The 14,019-nt window shown below is 50.6% G+C and overlaps 1 protein-coding gene across 1 annotated transcript in view; it reads left to right on the top strand.

Annotated features, from left to right (window-relative positions):
• LOC129841199 (zinc finger protein 16-like) overlaps positions 1-13,053 on the top strand; it is a 31,776-nt gene extending 18,723 nt beyond the window's left edge. The window contains exon 6 of the mRNA XM_055909362.1: positions 12,010-13,053. Coding sequence (XP_055765337.1) covers positions 12,010-12,783 — 774 coding nt within the window. The 3' untranslated portion in view covers positions 12,784-13,053. The remainder of the gene's footprint in view (positions 1-12,009) is intronic.
• The last annotated feature ends 966 nt before the right edge of the window (positions 13,054-14,019 follow it).

The following is a 14,019-nucleotide window of genomic DNA, read 5'->3' as shown; positions in this document are numbered from 1 at the left end:
ACAGGATCTGCCAGAGCCGCCAACCAGACAGGATCTGCCAGAGCCGCCAACCAGACAGGATCTGCCAGAGCCGCCAACCAGACAGGATCTGCCAGAGCCGCCAACCAGACAGGATCTGCCAGAGCCGCCAACCAGACAGGATCTGCCAGAGCCGCCAGCGAGCCATGAGCGTCCAGAGCCGTCAGCCAGCCATGAGCGTCCAGAGCCGTCAGCGAGCCATGAGCGTCCAGAGCCGTCAGCGAGCCATGAGCGTCCAGAGCCGTCAGCGAGCCATGAGCGTCCAGAGCCGTCAGCCAGCCATGAGCGTCCAGAGCCGTCAGCCAGCCATGAGCGTCCAGAGCCGTCAGCCAGCCATGAGCGTCCAGAGCCGTCAGCCAGCCATGAGCGTCCAGAGCCGTCAGCCAGCCATGAGCGTCCAGAGCCGTCAGCCAGCCATGAGCGTCCAGAGCCGTCAGCCAGCCATGAGCGTCCAGAGCCGTCAGCCAGCCATGAGCGTCCAGAGCCGTCAGCCAGCCATGAGCGTCCAGAGCCGTCAGCCAGCCATGAGCGTCCAGAGCCGTCAGCCAGCCATGAGCGTCCAGAGCCGTCAGCCAGCCATGAGCGTCCAGAGCCGTCAGCCAGCCATGAGCGTCGAGAGCCGTCAGCCAGCCATGAGCGTCGAGAGCCGTCAGCCAGCCATGAGCGTCGAGAGCCGTCAGCCAGCCATGAGCGTCGAGAGCCGTCAGCCAGCCATGAGCGTCGAGAGCCGTCAGCCAGCCATGAGCGTCGAGAGCCGTCAGCTAGCCATGAGCGTCGAGAGCCGTCAGCTAGCCATGAGCGTCCAGAGCCGTCAGCTAGCCATGAGCGTCCAGAGCCGTCAGCCAGTCATGAGCTGCCCCTCAGCCCAGAGCTGCCATTTATCCAGAGCTGCCCCTCAGTCCAGAGCTGTCTCTCTGTCCGGAGCTGCCCTTCAGTCCGGAGTTGCCCCTCTATCCTGAGTTGCCCCTCTATCCTGAGTTGCCCCTCTATCCTGAGTTGCCCCTCTATCCTGAGTTGCCCCTCTATCCTGAGTTGCCCCTCTATCCTGAGTTGCCCCTCTATCCTGAGTTGCCCCTCTATCCTGAGTTGCCCCTCTATCCTGAGTTGCCCCTCTATCCTGAGTTGCCCCTCTATCCTGAGTTGCCCCTCTATCCTGAGTTGCCCCTCTATCCTGAGTTGCCCCTCTATCCTGAGTTGCCCCTCTATCCTGAGTTGCCTCTCTATCCTGACCTGCCCCTCTATCCTGACCTACCTCTCTATCCTGACCTACCTCTCTGTCCTGAGCTACCTCTCTGTCCTGAGCTACCTCTCTGTCCTGAGCTACCTCTCTGTCCTGAGCTATATCTCTGTCCTGAGCTACCTTATCCCGGTGCTGCCCCTTGTCCCGGTGCTGCCCCTTAAGGTTACCAGTTAAATTAAGTGGGTGTAAGATGAGGGTGGTCATTCTAAGGGGGAGACGTAAGCTGGGATTGACTATGGTGGGGTGGGGACCTCGCCCAGAGCCTGAGCCACCACCGTGGTCAGACGCCCACCCAGACCCTCCCCTAGACTTTTGGTGGTGCGTTCGGAGTACGCACCTTGAGGGGGGGGTTATGTCACGTTCCTGACCGGTTTTCTGTTATTTTGTATGTGTTTGACGGTCAGGGCGTGAGTTTGGGTGGGTAGTCTATGTTATGTGTTTCTATGTTGGTTTAAGGGTGACCTGATATGGCTCTCAATTAGAGGCAGGTGGTTTTCATTTCCTCTGATTGAGAGCCATATTAAGGTAGGTGTTTTCACATTGATTGTTGTGGGTAGTTGTCTCCTGTGTCAGTGTCTGTGTATGTTACGCCACACGGGACTGTTTCGGTTTTGTTTGTTCGTTCGTTTTATGTAGTCATTTTTCCTGTTCATGCGTTCTTCGTGTTTCATGTAAGTTCGTCGTCCAGGTCTGTCTACGTCGTTTATTGTTTTGTAATTATTCAAGTGTTCGTCTTGTTTTCTGTTTTGTTTATTAAATATCATGTCTTATCACAACGCTGCGTCTTGGTTCAATCCATGCTCCTCCTCTTCGGATGAAGAGGAAGAGGAAAGCCGTTACAGAACCACCAACCGAACCACCGGGACCAAGCAGTGTGACTACGAGCAGCGACCAAGTAATCAGGACTCGTGGACTTGGGAGGAAGTATTGGAGGGAAAAGGGCACTGGGCTCATATTGGGGAATATCGCCGCGCTCGTGAGGAGATGGAAGCAGCGAGAGCCCAGGAGCGGTGGTATGAGGAGGCAGCAAGGAGACGTGGCTGGAAGCCCGCGAAGAAACCCCAAAAATTTCTTGGGGGGGGGGGCTAAGAGGTAGTGGGCCAAGGGCAGGTAGGAGACCTGCGCCCACTTCCCAGGCTAACCGTGGAGAGCGGGAGTACGGGCAGACACCGTGTTACGCAGTAGAGCGCACGGTGTCTCCTGTACGTGTTCATAGCCCGGTGCGGGTTATTCCACCTCCCCGCACTGGTAGGGCTAGATTGAGTATTGATGTCATGAAGCCGGCCCTACATATCTGGCCACCAGTACGTCTCCTCGGGCCGGCTTACATGGCACCAGCCTTACGCATGGTGTCCCCGGTTCGCCTACATAGCCCGGTGCGGGTTATTCCACCTCCCCGCACTGGTCGGGCAACGGGGAGCATTCAACCAGGTAAGGTTGGGCAGGCTCAATGCTCAAGGGAGCCAGTACGCCTGCACGGTCCGGTATTTCCGGCGCCACCTCCCCGCCCCAGCCCAGTACCACCAGTGCCTACTCCACGCACCAGGCTTCCAGTGCGTTTCCAGAGCCCTGTTCCTCCTCCACGCACTCTCCCTATGGTGCGTGCCTCCAGTTCCAGCACCACGCACTAAGCCACCTGTGCGTCTCCAGAGCCCTGTTCACACTGTTCCTTCTCCCCGTACTCGTCCTGATGTGCGTGCCCTCAGCCCGGTGCCACCAGTGCCGGTACCACGCACCAGGTCCATAGTGCGTTTTGAGAGTCCAGTGTGCCCTGTCCCTGCTCCCCGCACTAGCCTGAAGGTGCGTGTCCTTAGCCCGGTGCCTCCAGTTCCGGCACCACGCACCAGGCCTACAGTGCGCCTCATCCGGCCAGAGCCATCCGTCTCCCCAGCGCCATCTGAGCCATCCGTCTCCCCAGCGCCATCTGAGCCATCCGTCACCCCAGCGCCATCTGAGCCATCCGTCTCCCCAGCGCCATCTGAGCCATCCGTCACCCCAGCGCCATCTGAGCCATCCGTCTCCCCAGCGCCATCTGAGCCATCCGTCTCCCCAGTGCCGTCTGAGCCATCCATCTGTCCCGAGCCATTAGAGCCGCCCGTCTGTCCCGAGCCGTCAGAGCCGTTAGTCAGACAGGATCTGCCAGAGCCGCCAACCAGGCAGGATCTGCCAGAGCCGCCAACCAGACAGGATCTGCCAGAGCCGCCAACCAGACAGGATCTGCCAGAGCCGCCAACCAGACAGGATCTGCCAGAGCCGCCAACCAGACAGGATCTGCCAGAGCCGCCAACCAGACAGGATCTGCCAGAGCCGCCAACCAGACAGGATCTGCCAGAGCCGCCAGCGAGCCATGAGCGTCCAGAGCCGTCAGCCAGCCATGAGCGTCCAGAGCCGTCAGCGAGCCATGAGCGTCCAGAGCCGTCAGCGAGCCATGAGCGTCCAGAGCCGTCAGCGAGCCATGAGCGTCCAGAGCCGTCAGCCAGCCATGAGCGTCCAGAGCCGTCAGCCAGCCATGAGCGTCCAGAGCCGTCAGCCAGCCATGAGCGTCCAGAGCCGTCAGCCAGCCATGAGCGTCCAGAGCCGTCAGCCAGCCATGAGCGTCCAGAGCCGTCAGCCAGCCATGAGCGTCCAGAGCCGTCAGCCAGCCATGAGCGTCCAGAGCCGTCAGCCAGCCATGAGCGTCCAGAGCCGTCAGCCAGCCATGAGCGTCCAGAGCCGTCAGCCAGCCATGAGCGTCCAGAGCCGTCAGCCAGCCATGAGCGTCCAGAGCCGTCAGCCAGCCATGAGCGTCCAGAGCCGTCAGCCAGCCATGAGCGTCGAGAGCCGTCAGCCAGCCATGAGCGTCGAGAGCCGTCAGCCAGCCATGAGCGTCGAGAGCCGTCAGCCAGCCATGAGCGTCGAGAGCCGTCAGCCAGCCATGAGCGTCGAGAGCCGTCAGCTAGCCATGAGCGTCGAGAGCCGTCAGCTAGCCATGAGCGTCGAGAGCCGTCAGCTAGCCATGAGCGTCCAGAGCCGTCAGCTAGCCATGAGCGTCCAGAGCCGTCAGCCAGTCATGAGCTGCCCCTCAGCCCAGAGCTGCCATTTATCCAGAGCTGCCCCTCAGTCCAGAGCTGTCTCTCTGTCCGGAGCTGCCCTTCAGTCCGGAGTTGCCCCTCTATCCTGAGTTGCCCCTCTATCCTGAGTTGCCCCTCTATCCTGAGTTGCCCCTCTATCCTGAGTTGCCCCTCTATCCTGAGTTGCCCCTCTATCCTGAGTTGCCCCTCTATCCTGAGTTGCCCCTCTATCCTGAGTTGCCCCTCTATCCTGAGTTGCCCCTCTATCCTGAGTTGCCCCTCTATCCTGAGTTGCCCCTCTATCCTGAGTTGCCCCTCTATCCTGAGTTGCCCCTCTATCCTGAGTTGCCTCTCTATCCTGACCTGCCCCTCTATCCTGACCTACCTCTCTATCCTGACCTACCTCTCTGTCCTGAGCTACCTCTCTGTCCTGAGCTACCTCTCTGTCCTGAGCTACCTCTCTGTCCTGAGCTATATCTCTGTCCTGAGCTACCTTATCCCGGTGCTGCCCCTTGTCCCGGTGCTGCCCCTTAAGGTTACCAGTTAAATTAAGTGGGTGTAAGATGAGGGTGGTCATTCTAAGGGGGAGACGTAAGCTGGGATTGACTATGGTGGGGTGGGGACCTCGCCCAGAGCCTGAGCCACCACCGTGGTCAGACGCCCACCCAGACCCTCCCCTAGACTTTTGGTGGTGCGTTCGGAGTACGCACCTTGAGGGGGGGGTTATGTCACGTTCCTGACCGGTTTTCTGTTATTTTGTATGTGTTTGACGGTCAGGGCGTGAGTTTGGGTGGGTAGTCTATGTTATGTGTTTCTATGTTGGTTTAAGGGTGACCTGATATGGCTCTCAATTAGAGGCAGGTGGTTTTCATTTCCTCTGATTGAGAGCCATATTAAGGTAGGTGTTTTCACATTGATTGTTGTGGGTAGTTGTCTCCTGTGTCAGTGTCTGTGTATGTTACGCCACACGGGACTGTTTCGGTTTTGTTTGTTCGTTCGTTTTATGTAGTCATTTTTCCTGTTCATGCGTTCTTCGTGTTTCATGTAAGTTCGTCGTCCAGGTCTGTCTACGTCGTTTATTGTTTTGTAATTATTCAAGTGTTCGTCGTGTTTTCTGTTTTGTTTATTAAATATCATGTCTTATCACAACGCTGCGTCTTGGTTCAATCCATGCTCCTCCTCTTCGGATGAAGAGGAAGAGGAAAGCCGTTACATAAATGTGAAATGGTTTTTGCAATGGGAAGTAGTAGTTGTACATTTCGACGAGGAAATGCTTTGCCTAATGGTTATTTTTTTGTACTCTTATGATTGGGAACTACTGGCTTATTATGTCAGTGTGAATGGACTGCTTATCTTTAACATCATGCTGTGTGTGACTGCTGTCTTTCCATCGGCCCTAAGTAGTGATGCTTGGAGAAGTGGGTATACTCAAATTTTCCCAAACGGCCTGCCCAGCGGAGGCAAGGCACCCTATGTTTTCCTATGGTTTTTAATTAGTATTCCTATATATTTTTCAGATTTGCACTCTCAATCACACTGTTTTTTTTTAAACAGAAAAACAACAAAAAATGTATGTTCTTAGTCCACAACAATGCTTAAACCACATCCTGAGACCATTTTGGAGGTCTGGGAAAAATCGCAAAAAAGTATGAGGTGAGGAGTATTTTTAATAATAGTAATAATGTATTATTTTTTTGCTCAATCTGATTGGGTGGGCATGACTGAATTGTGCATCAGAAATAGCCTACTAACCAATACTTTTTTGAATACCTGGTTTGCATACCCATTTACTTGTAGATCATAAGTTGAAACGTCTTTCCTACCTACCCTACAGGCTACCGATGTCATTCTTATGCGATCTGCTCCATGCCAAAACCAGTTGAGAGCTGTACGCTCTTGCTGCCTGCTGAAACTAGTCTGTGCGGCGTGCTTGTGAATATATTTCACATGCTTTGCGATTGTGTAGGCTACTTTGTGCATGATCTCTCTATTGTACTACATAACTGATAAGTCGTATACTTCCACTACATGACTTTAATAGGCATCAGTGGGGATTAAGAAGAGAGTATACGAAATGCCCAAAAGTGCACTCCTACATGAGTGCGCTGGTATTACCATTGCTATCCTTTCAGCATCACAAACCTGTCACACACTGAAGGTCCAATAGGTTCGCCACTGAAGGCCTAGGTCCACTAGGTTCGCCACTGCGCAAACATGTCTATAATAGCTATAAAGACTGCAGGTATTAATGTTTCAAGAAAGGAGGGTATATATTTGGCCTGGCAAAGCGTGTTACAGAGTCTAGTTGATAGGTAATCGACTAGCTGGGCTGTTCCCCGGACCCCGTATGTAGGGACTTGTACAATGCTTGAACATGGCTATTGAACTTGACATTTGTGTCTGTCTTTATTCTTTAATCTAACATACCATGTTTCTGTATGATATCAGAAGTGTCTCGAAAAACCACACGTTTGTTATTTTTGTAGCTAAGTACAGTATAGGCGCAGTTACACACGCCGTTTCCTACTGCTAATGTTCGTCACACCACTGATCAACTCGTTGTTAGCTGGCTAGTTAGCATCACTACCTACCTCGATGGCTGAAGGCAAAGAGATCTATTCCATCGCTATGGCAGTGAACATTCTGCCACCAAAACCCATGGTTCTCACAGGGGACTGGAATACTAATTGGGACAACTTCAGGGATGAATTCGAGGACTATGCGCTGGCGACCGGTCTACATGAAAAACCCAACGAGGTCCAAGCGGCAACTCTGAGGAGTTTAATGGGCAGCGATTCCCGGCACATCTACCTGCACAATCTCCCCCACACAGCACAACAACAGGGTGATGGAAAAGGCCATACTGGATGCATTGGATAATTACTTCAAACCTGCCAGGGACGTCATTTAGGAGCAGTTCGTTTTTGGAAGCTGCAAACAGGAAGAGGGTGAGTCAGTAAACAACTTTGTAAACCATTTGAGAGAAAGAGCCGCTACTTGTGAATACAGGGGATTGAAAGATTAACTGATTTGTGACAAAAATAGTACTGGGAATTGCAAATGAGGACATGCGCCTGCGTCTACTAAGAGAGAGAGGCTTAACATTAGTAACTGCCATTGAAATGTGCCGCACTGCCGAAGTCACTGACATGAGAATGAGAGCAATGGAAATCGAAACCCAACGCACCGACGTTGATACTGTTCACGCTATTGCCAGGCAAACATTCAGACAAAACCAATCGAGGTAGAGTAATTCACCACAAACCGTGAACACAGACAGCCCATAGCATGCAAATACTGTGGAAATGCACACGCAAGAGACAAAGAGCACTGCCCTGCCTATGGAAAACCATGCAGAGCTTGTGGAACTAATAATCGCTTTGCAAAAGTGTGTCTCAAAAGCAAAAGAAGAGTGAGTGAGGGCAAGATTCACTGTGTTGATGTCACTCAGTGTTCAGAACAGTGAAAGTGACATTGACATGCATGAATCCATTGGGGCTGTACACTCAAGAGGGAAGAAATGGTTTGTGGCACTACGATTACACAACAAGCTGCAACAATGTCAACTGGATTCCGGTGCTACGTGCAACGTAATGAGCTACAAAGACAAAAATCAACCTGGCATCTGACACACATCTCTTGCCCAGCGATATTAGACTAAAGCTGTACTCAGGAGAGCTAATGAGCTCTGTGGGCATCTTTGAGACCCATAGCTGGAGTTTGAGATCGTGAAAACCAGTCAACATCCTCTCCTCTCACGCTCTACATGCGAACGCCCGGGATGGATGCAGTTCACCGTACAAAATGACCTGCACATCACGGAGCTTGTCCAGCAAGGACCCCTCAACTACTCAGCAGATATGACAATGTATTCAACGGGCTTGTTGAATCAGTACCTGGAGAAGTACACTTTGAATTGTATGAGAGCGTCACTCTAGTCCAGTGTGCTCCTCGCAATGTGCCCATTGCAATGAAACTGGATGTGAAGGCACAGCTGGACAAGTATGAGGTCGATGGCCACATGACATCTGTGACTGAACCAACTGACTGGATCAGCAATATGGTCATAGTGAAAAAGCCAGAGAAGCTGAGGGTCTGCATCGACCCAAAGCATCTGAACCAAGCACTGAAACGCTCCCACTACATCATGCCGACACTGGAGGATGGCCTCTACAAGCCTCCCAAGGCCGGAATGTTCACCTTTGTGGACACCCGAGATGCAATCCTGCAATGCAAGCTGGACGAAGATGGCAGCTTCATGACTACCTTCTGGACCCCCTAGGATCAGAAACGCTGGCTCAAGCTCCCGTTTGGTGTCTCCATGGCGCCTGAGGTATATCAACGCAAGGAGCACGAGTTACTGGCTGTGCTCAAGGGCATTGAACCCATCGCTGATGATGTCCTGGTTGTAGACTGTGGTGACACAGATGAAGAAGCCGAATGCGATCACAATGTGAAGTTCCTGGCACTGATGGAGCGCTGCCGATCAGTTAAGCTGCGCCTTGGCCTTAAGAAGCTGCAGTTCAAGGAGAAAGACGTCCACTTCCATGGCCACATTCTGTTGGCCAAAGCCCTGAAGCCGGATCCAGACAAAGTCAGAGCGATCCTCGACATGCCAAACCCGTCTGATGCAAAAGGAGTGCAGTGTCTCATCGGTTTTGCAAAGTTCATGTCACACCTATCAGCAGTCTGTGAGCATCTGCACCGGCTGCTGGACAAAGACACACCATGGCACTGGCTACCCAAAAACAAGGCTGCAGGGCAGGAGATAATTTCTGTCTTCATCCATGTCAGTGTTGCACTACTACGACGTTACGAAGCATGTCACAATCCAGAGTGACTCCAGCCAAAGTGGACTTGGATGCTGCCTTATGCAGGCCATCCTGTTGCGTTTGCCTCGAGAGTGCTCACTCCACAAACAAAACTATGCACAAATTGAGAGTGTGCCTCAGCATCGTCTTTTCCTGCCAGCGCTTCCATCACTACTTATATGGTCAAGAGCTGGTCACCTCTGAAACTGACCACAAACCACTCATTGCCATATTCAGTAAACCTCTCAACGTGCCTAATAGGCTTCAAAGCATGCCCCTGACTCTGCAAAACTACAGCCTGATGGTTGTCTACAAGCCAGGACCAGAGATGTACATCAGTAACACCCTGAGCAGGGCAACAACACAATGTACAGGCAATGTACAGGCATTGATGTTCAACAGATCAATCAGGCAGACTACTTAAACGTCACAGATCACCGCCTAGCTCAGATCAGGCAACACACTGACAAGGACGAACACCTACAGTCACTGAAGTCCATGGTTCTCACAGGTTGGCCGTACCTGAAAGAGGAGACACATTTCGAGTTGAGATCAGTGTGCAAAATGGCATCTTGTTTGGAGGTCAGAAGGCCATTATCCCCAAATCACTACATCCAGAGATGCTTACCCGCATACACTCCAGTTATGTTGGAGTTGACGCATGCTACCGCCAGGCACGCAAAACATTATACTGGCCAAACATGCAAGTAGAAATTAAAGACTCAGCAGCTGTACCACATGCAACGAGTATGCTCATGAACAGCAAAAGGAAACCATGTCGTCGCACGAACTGCCATCAAGGGCCTGGTAAATCGTCAGCATGGATTTATTCAGCCACAGACAAATGGACTATCATCGTTGATCACTCCTCTGACTTTTGGGAAATGTAACTGCTCCCTGACTTGTCTGCAGAGACGGCCATAAAGCGCTGCAAGGCCAGCCTGACAAAGTCATCACGGACAATGGCCCACAATTCACTGCACAGTTCAAGCGTTTAACCTCAATGGGAGTGTGACCGCTCCAAGGCACCCAATGGCAAGGCAGGGTCAGCTGTCAAAATTGCAAAAAACCTGTTACGCAAGGCCTTGCGTGACAGCAATGAACACTGGAAAGCCATCTTAAAGTGGAGGAACACACACACTGAAAACATGGACAGCAGCCCAGCGCAACGCCTTCTGTCCAGTTGTCTGAAGACTACCATCCCTGTAGCTAACAAGCTACTTGAGCCCTGTGTTATGGTTGGCATTACAGACAAACTGCAACACAGAAAGCAGCTCGCTAACTGCTTCTACGACCGGACTGCTCGAGACCTACCAGAGCTGGAGGTGGGGGAAACGATAAGGATGAAACCACTGCCGGGAGACCACATATGACTTGAGGCTGGGCACGTGTCTACAGAGAGTTGCACCACGTTCTTACCTGGTGGATGTTGGTGGGTCCCTCCATTGTCGTAATCGGGTCGATCTGCATGTAGGAAAGCAGACAACAAACCAGAACACACCATACACTCACCTAGATGAACTGGATCACAGTCCAGGCCGAGGGAAAAGGGGAGCAGAATTGAGACATGAGCCAACTGAGGGTGAGGCATCTACTCCACCAAGCTCTCCAGCTTGTGGCCCTAACTCTACCCCTGTCAGAGCCCATACTTACTTCCGGGTTGGTCGGCTGTGTCAGCCACCGAACAGGCAAGGGACTGTGTTAACTCTGTTATATATATTTTTTAAAAACAGGAAGAGGACAACTGAAGTAAAAAAGAAATGTAATGCATTTTCATTTGTTATGACTTGACTGTTAAGAACTTAATGTTGTGCTGTTATGTTTGCACTTTCTATTGAAACAATAATGTTACAGAGTCTAGTTGATAGGTAATCGACTAGCTGGGCTGTTCCCCGGACCCCATATGTAGGGACTTGTACAATGCTTGAACATGGCTATTGAACTTGACATTTGTGTCTGTCTTTAATCTAACATATCATACAGAAACAAACCTGTTTTATGCACTTACTGAATGGAAGCTGATAATTATGAATTTGGTACTCTGCTGGTCTCTGGAAATTACAAGGCTTCACTGTCTGAGACAGAGTCAAGACTGAGTACAAATGTATCCCACACCGAGACAAGAAAACCACTCAAAATGTGGTCTCGAGACTGGTCGCGGGTACTACAACACTGCTAGGAATATAGATATGCATCTGTTGGTCACAGATACCTTAAAAAAAAGTAGGGGCGTGGATCAGAAAACCAGTCACTATCTGGTGTGCCATCTGCCCAGTACAGTTGAAACAGCGATTAATTCGTGAAGAGCATACTTCTCTAGCATGCCAGTGGCCATCGAAGCTGAGCATTTGCCCACTGAAGTCAGGTTGAGACCCTGGTGTGGACGAAGAGCATGCAGATGAGCTTCCCTCAGACGGTTTCTGACAGTTTGTGCAGAAATTCTTTGGTTGTGCCAACCCACAGTTTCATCAGCTGTCCGGATGGCTGGTCTCAGATGATCCCACAGCTGAAGAAGCCAGATGTGTAGGTCCTGGGCTGGCGTGGTTACACGTGGTCTGCTGATTTTCTTTAATAATAAACTCCAGTGGCTCCATATTGGTACTTGAATCACAGTGTTAGAGATGGGCTTGACTGTGGTTTACATTTTATTATAAAACTGGGTGGTTCAAGCCCTGAATGCTGATTGGCTGAACACCATGTTATATCAGACAGTATACCACGAGGATGACAAATCACTTATTTTTACTGTTCTAATTACATTGTACCCAGTTGATAATAGCAATAAGGCATGAGTGGGCATGTTATATACTTTTTACATGTTTCTGTGTTTACAGCAAGAGTTTCTTATATAAACCTTTTATATGCTCTTCTATACAATTTGTGTTTACAGTCTGCGGTCCATGAGGACCTGCTGATGTCCAGTGTTGCTGACGGGAGAGACTGGACCTCTGAAGCACCTGGTCACAAACCCTGGCCCAGGATCAGAACCCTGGATCAGGAGCCGTTGCTCTTCCTTCCCGAGTCAGGACTAGGACCCAACCACCAAGGCCCGAGACTCCACCACCACCACACCGAACACAACCAGTGGACAGGTGGACTGAACAACAGTCCTGGTGGTCATCAGAGAGACAGAGGCTCCAGTCAGGGATCCAGTCTGCAGCCCAGACCCTTCCCTTCACAGTCTCAGTGCAAGGATGAAGCAGGGCCTGGGGCTGATAGAGATAGACCTTCCTGTTCCTATGATACAAACACCACAGTATCCATGATGAACAGAGCAGGTCACCTTGGGCTTCAGCCTTCACAGAGAGTGGTGGGAGACACCCCTGGTGGTAGTCTATCAGCAAGTCTGTCTTCTCCTTCAGGATCTTGTCTAATGCCTGGTGACTGGGTTCATAGCAAGCCTGGGTCCAGCCTTCCTCAGCTACCTCATGGTTACCCCATGAATACAGACAGGGTCAGGATGGGACGGATTAGGTCGGACGCCGACAAGCCGTATGCCTGCCCCACGTGTGGGAAGCGCTTCGCTGAGGCGAGCTATGTGAAGAAGCACCAGACCGTTCACACCAAGGAGAGGCCCTTCAAGTGCAAACTATGTTACAAGAGCTTCTCCTTCCTGAGTAACCTTATCAGACATAGGAGTGTCCACAATGGGGAGAAATTGTAGCAGTGTGGCTTGAGATGTACACAGGGGATATGAGAACTTTTCTTTATCTGACATATTATAGTTATCATGTGAAGTGTCTTTGGGTAAGAGGGTAATTAACCACATACCCCTCATTAACCCTTTGTTAACTTGTCATTTGAAACAGGCTTGAGTAAATCTGTTTTTAGAGAGACAGTTAACCTAGGCTAGAACAGGACAGTTTAATATTTACCTTACTGAGGTGATGTAGATGGAATAAAGTAATTATTTTCTCTTCTCTATTCTTGCTAACACACTGTTCTTTCTAAAAGAGTCTGCACTCAGTTCAAAAGATAGCAATATTAGGAGATTTTGTGTAATGTACACTGAACAAAAATATGAATGCAACATGTAAAGTGTTGGTCCCATATTTCATGAGCTGAAAAAGATGTTCCATATGCACAAAAATCTTATTTCTCTAACATGTTGTCCACAAATTTGTTTACATCCCTGTTAGTGAGCATTTCTACTTTGCCAAGATAATCTATCCACCTGTCCAGTGTGGCATATCAAGAAGCCGATTATCATTATTTTCTCTTCTGCTCAATTCTTGCGAACACACTGTTCTTTAGAGCTTTGGGCCAGTTGCCCCTGAGCAAGGCAGTTAACCCACTGTTCCCTGAGCACCGAAGACGTGGATGTCGATTAAGGCAGGCCCCAGCACCTCTCTGATTCAGACACATTTCAGTTAAAGGCATTCAGTTGTACAACTGAGTAGGTATCCCCCTTTCCCTTTGTACACAAGTTAGTCACAAGACGTGGCGAGGCTTTCAAATTATGTAAACGCCACGCACATATAACGTGTGCGCAACCGCAACATTCAAACGAGGCTACAAAGAAAACTAATGGGACTGTAGCGACTGTGCGTTGACTTCAAAATCGGGGGTGTGAACTAGGTTTCTATTCAAGCGTTGATCGACATGGTAATGGCTCTATAGTATTGGAGAAAAGTTGAAAAAACGGACCCTCCGTTAAAGTACAGCACACATAAAGCAACTATTTCTGTCTTCCAATGTCTCTCCACCAGGTGTAGCACTTCGCTCATCGTTTAAAAACAAGAAATGGACAGTGACAGGGGTAAGTCATTTTTTGCGTCATCATAGCATGCAATCATCATTCTCAAAGCCGCTGTTTACTTCTAAGATCACTTTAGCACCGCCCTAAAAACCTGATTTAAATTCAATTCAACACAAACCTTCAAATAGGTATGTAATGACA

This window comes from Salvelinus fontinalis, chromosome 42 (assembly GCF_029448725.1).
Source record: "Salvelinus fontinalis isolate EN_2023a chromosome 42, ASM2944872v1, whole genome shotgun sequence".
In the NCBI taxonomy this organism is placed as follows: Eukaryota; Metazoa; Chordata; class Actinopteri; order Salmoniformes; family Salmonidae; genus Salvelinus; species Salvelinus fontinalis.
Note: the sequence above shows the minus strand (reverse complement) of the source record. Positions and strands in the feature narration are given on the sequence as shown.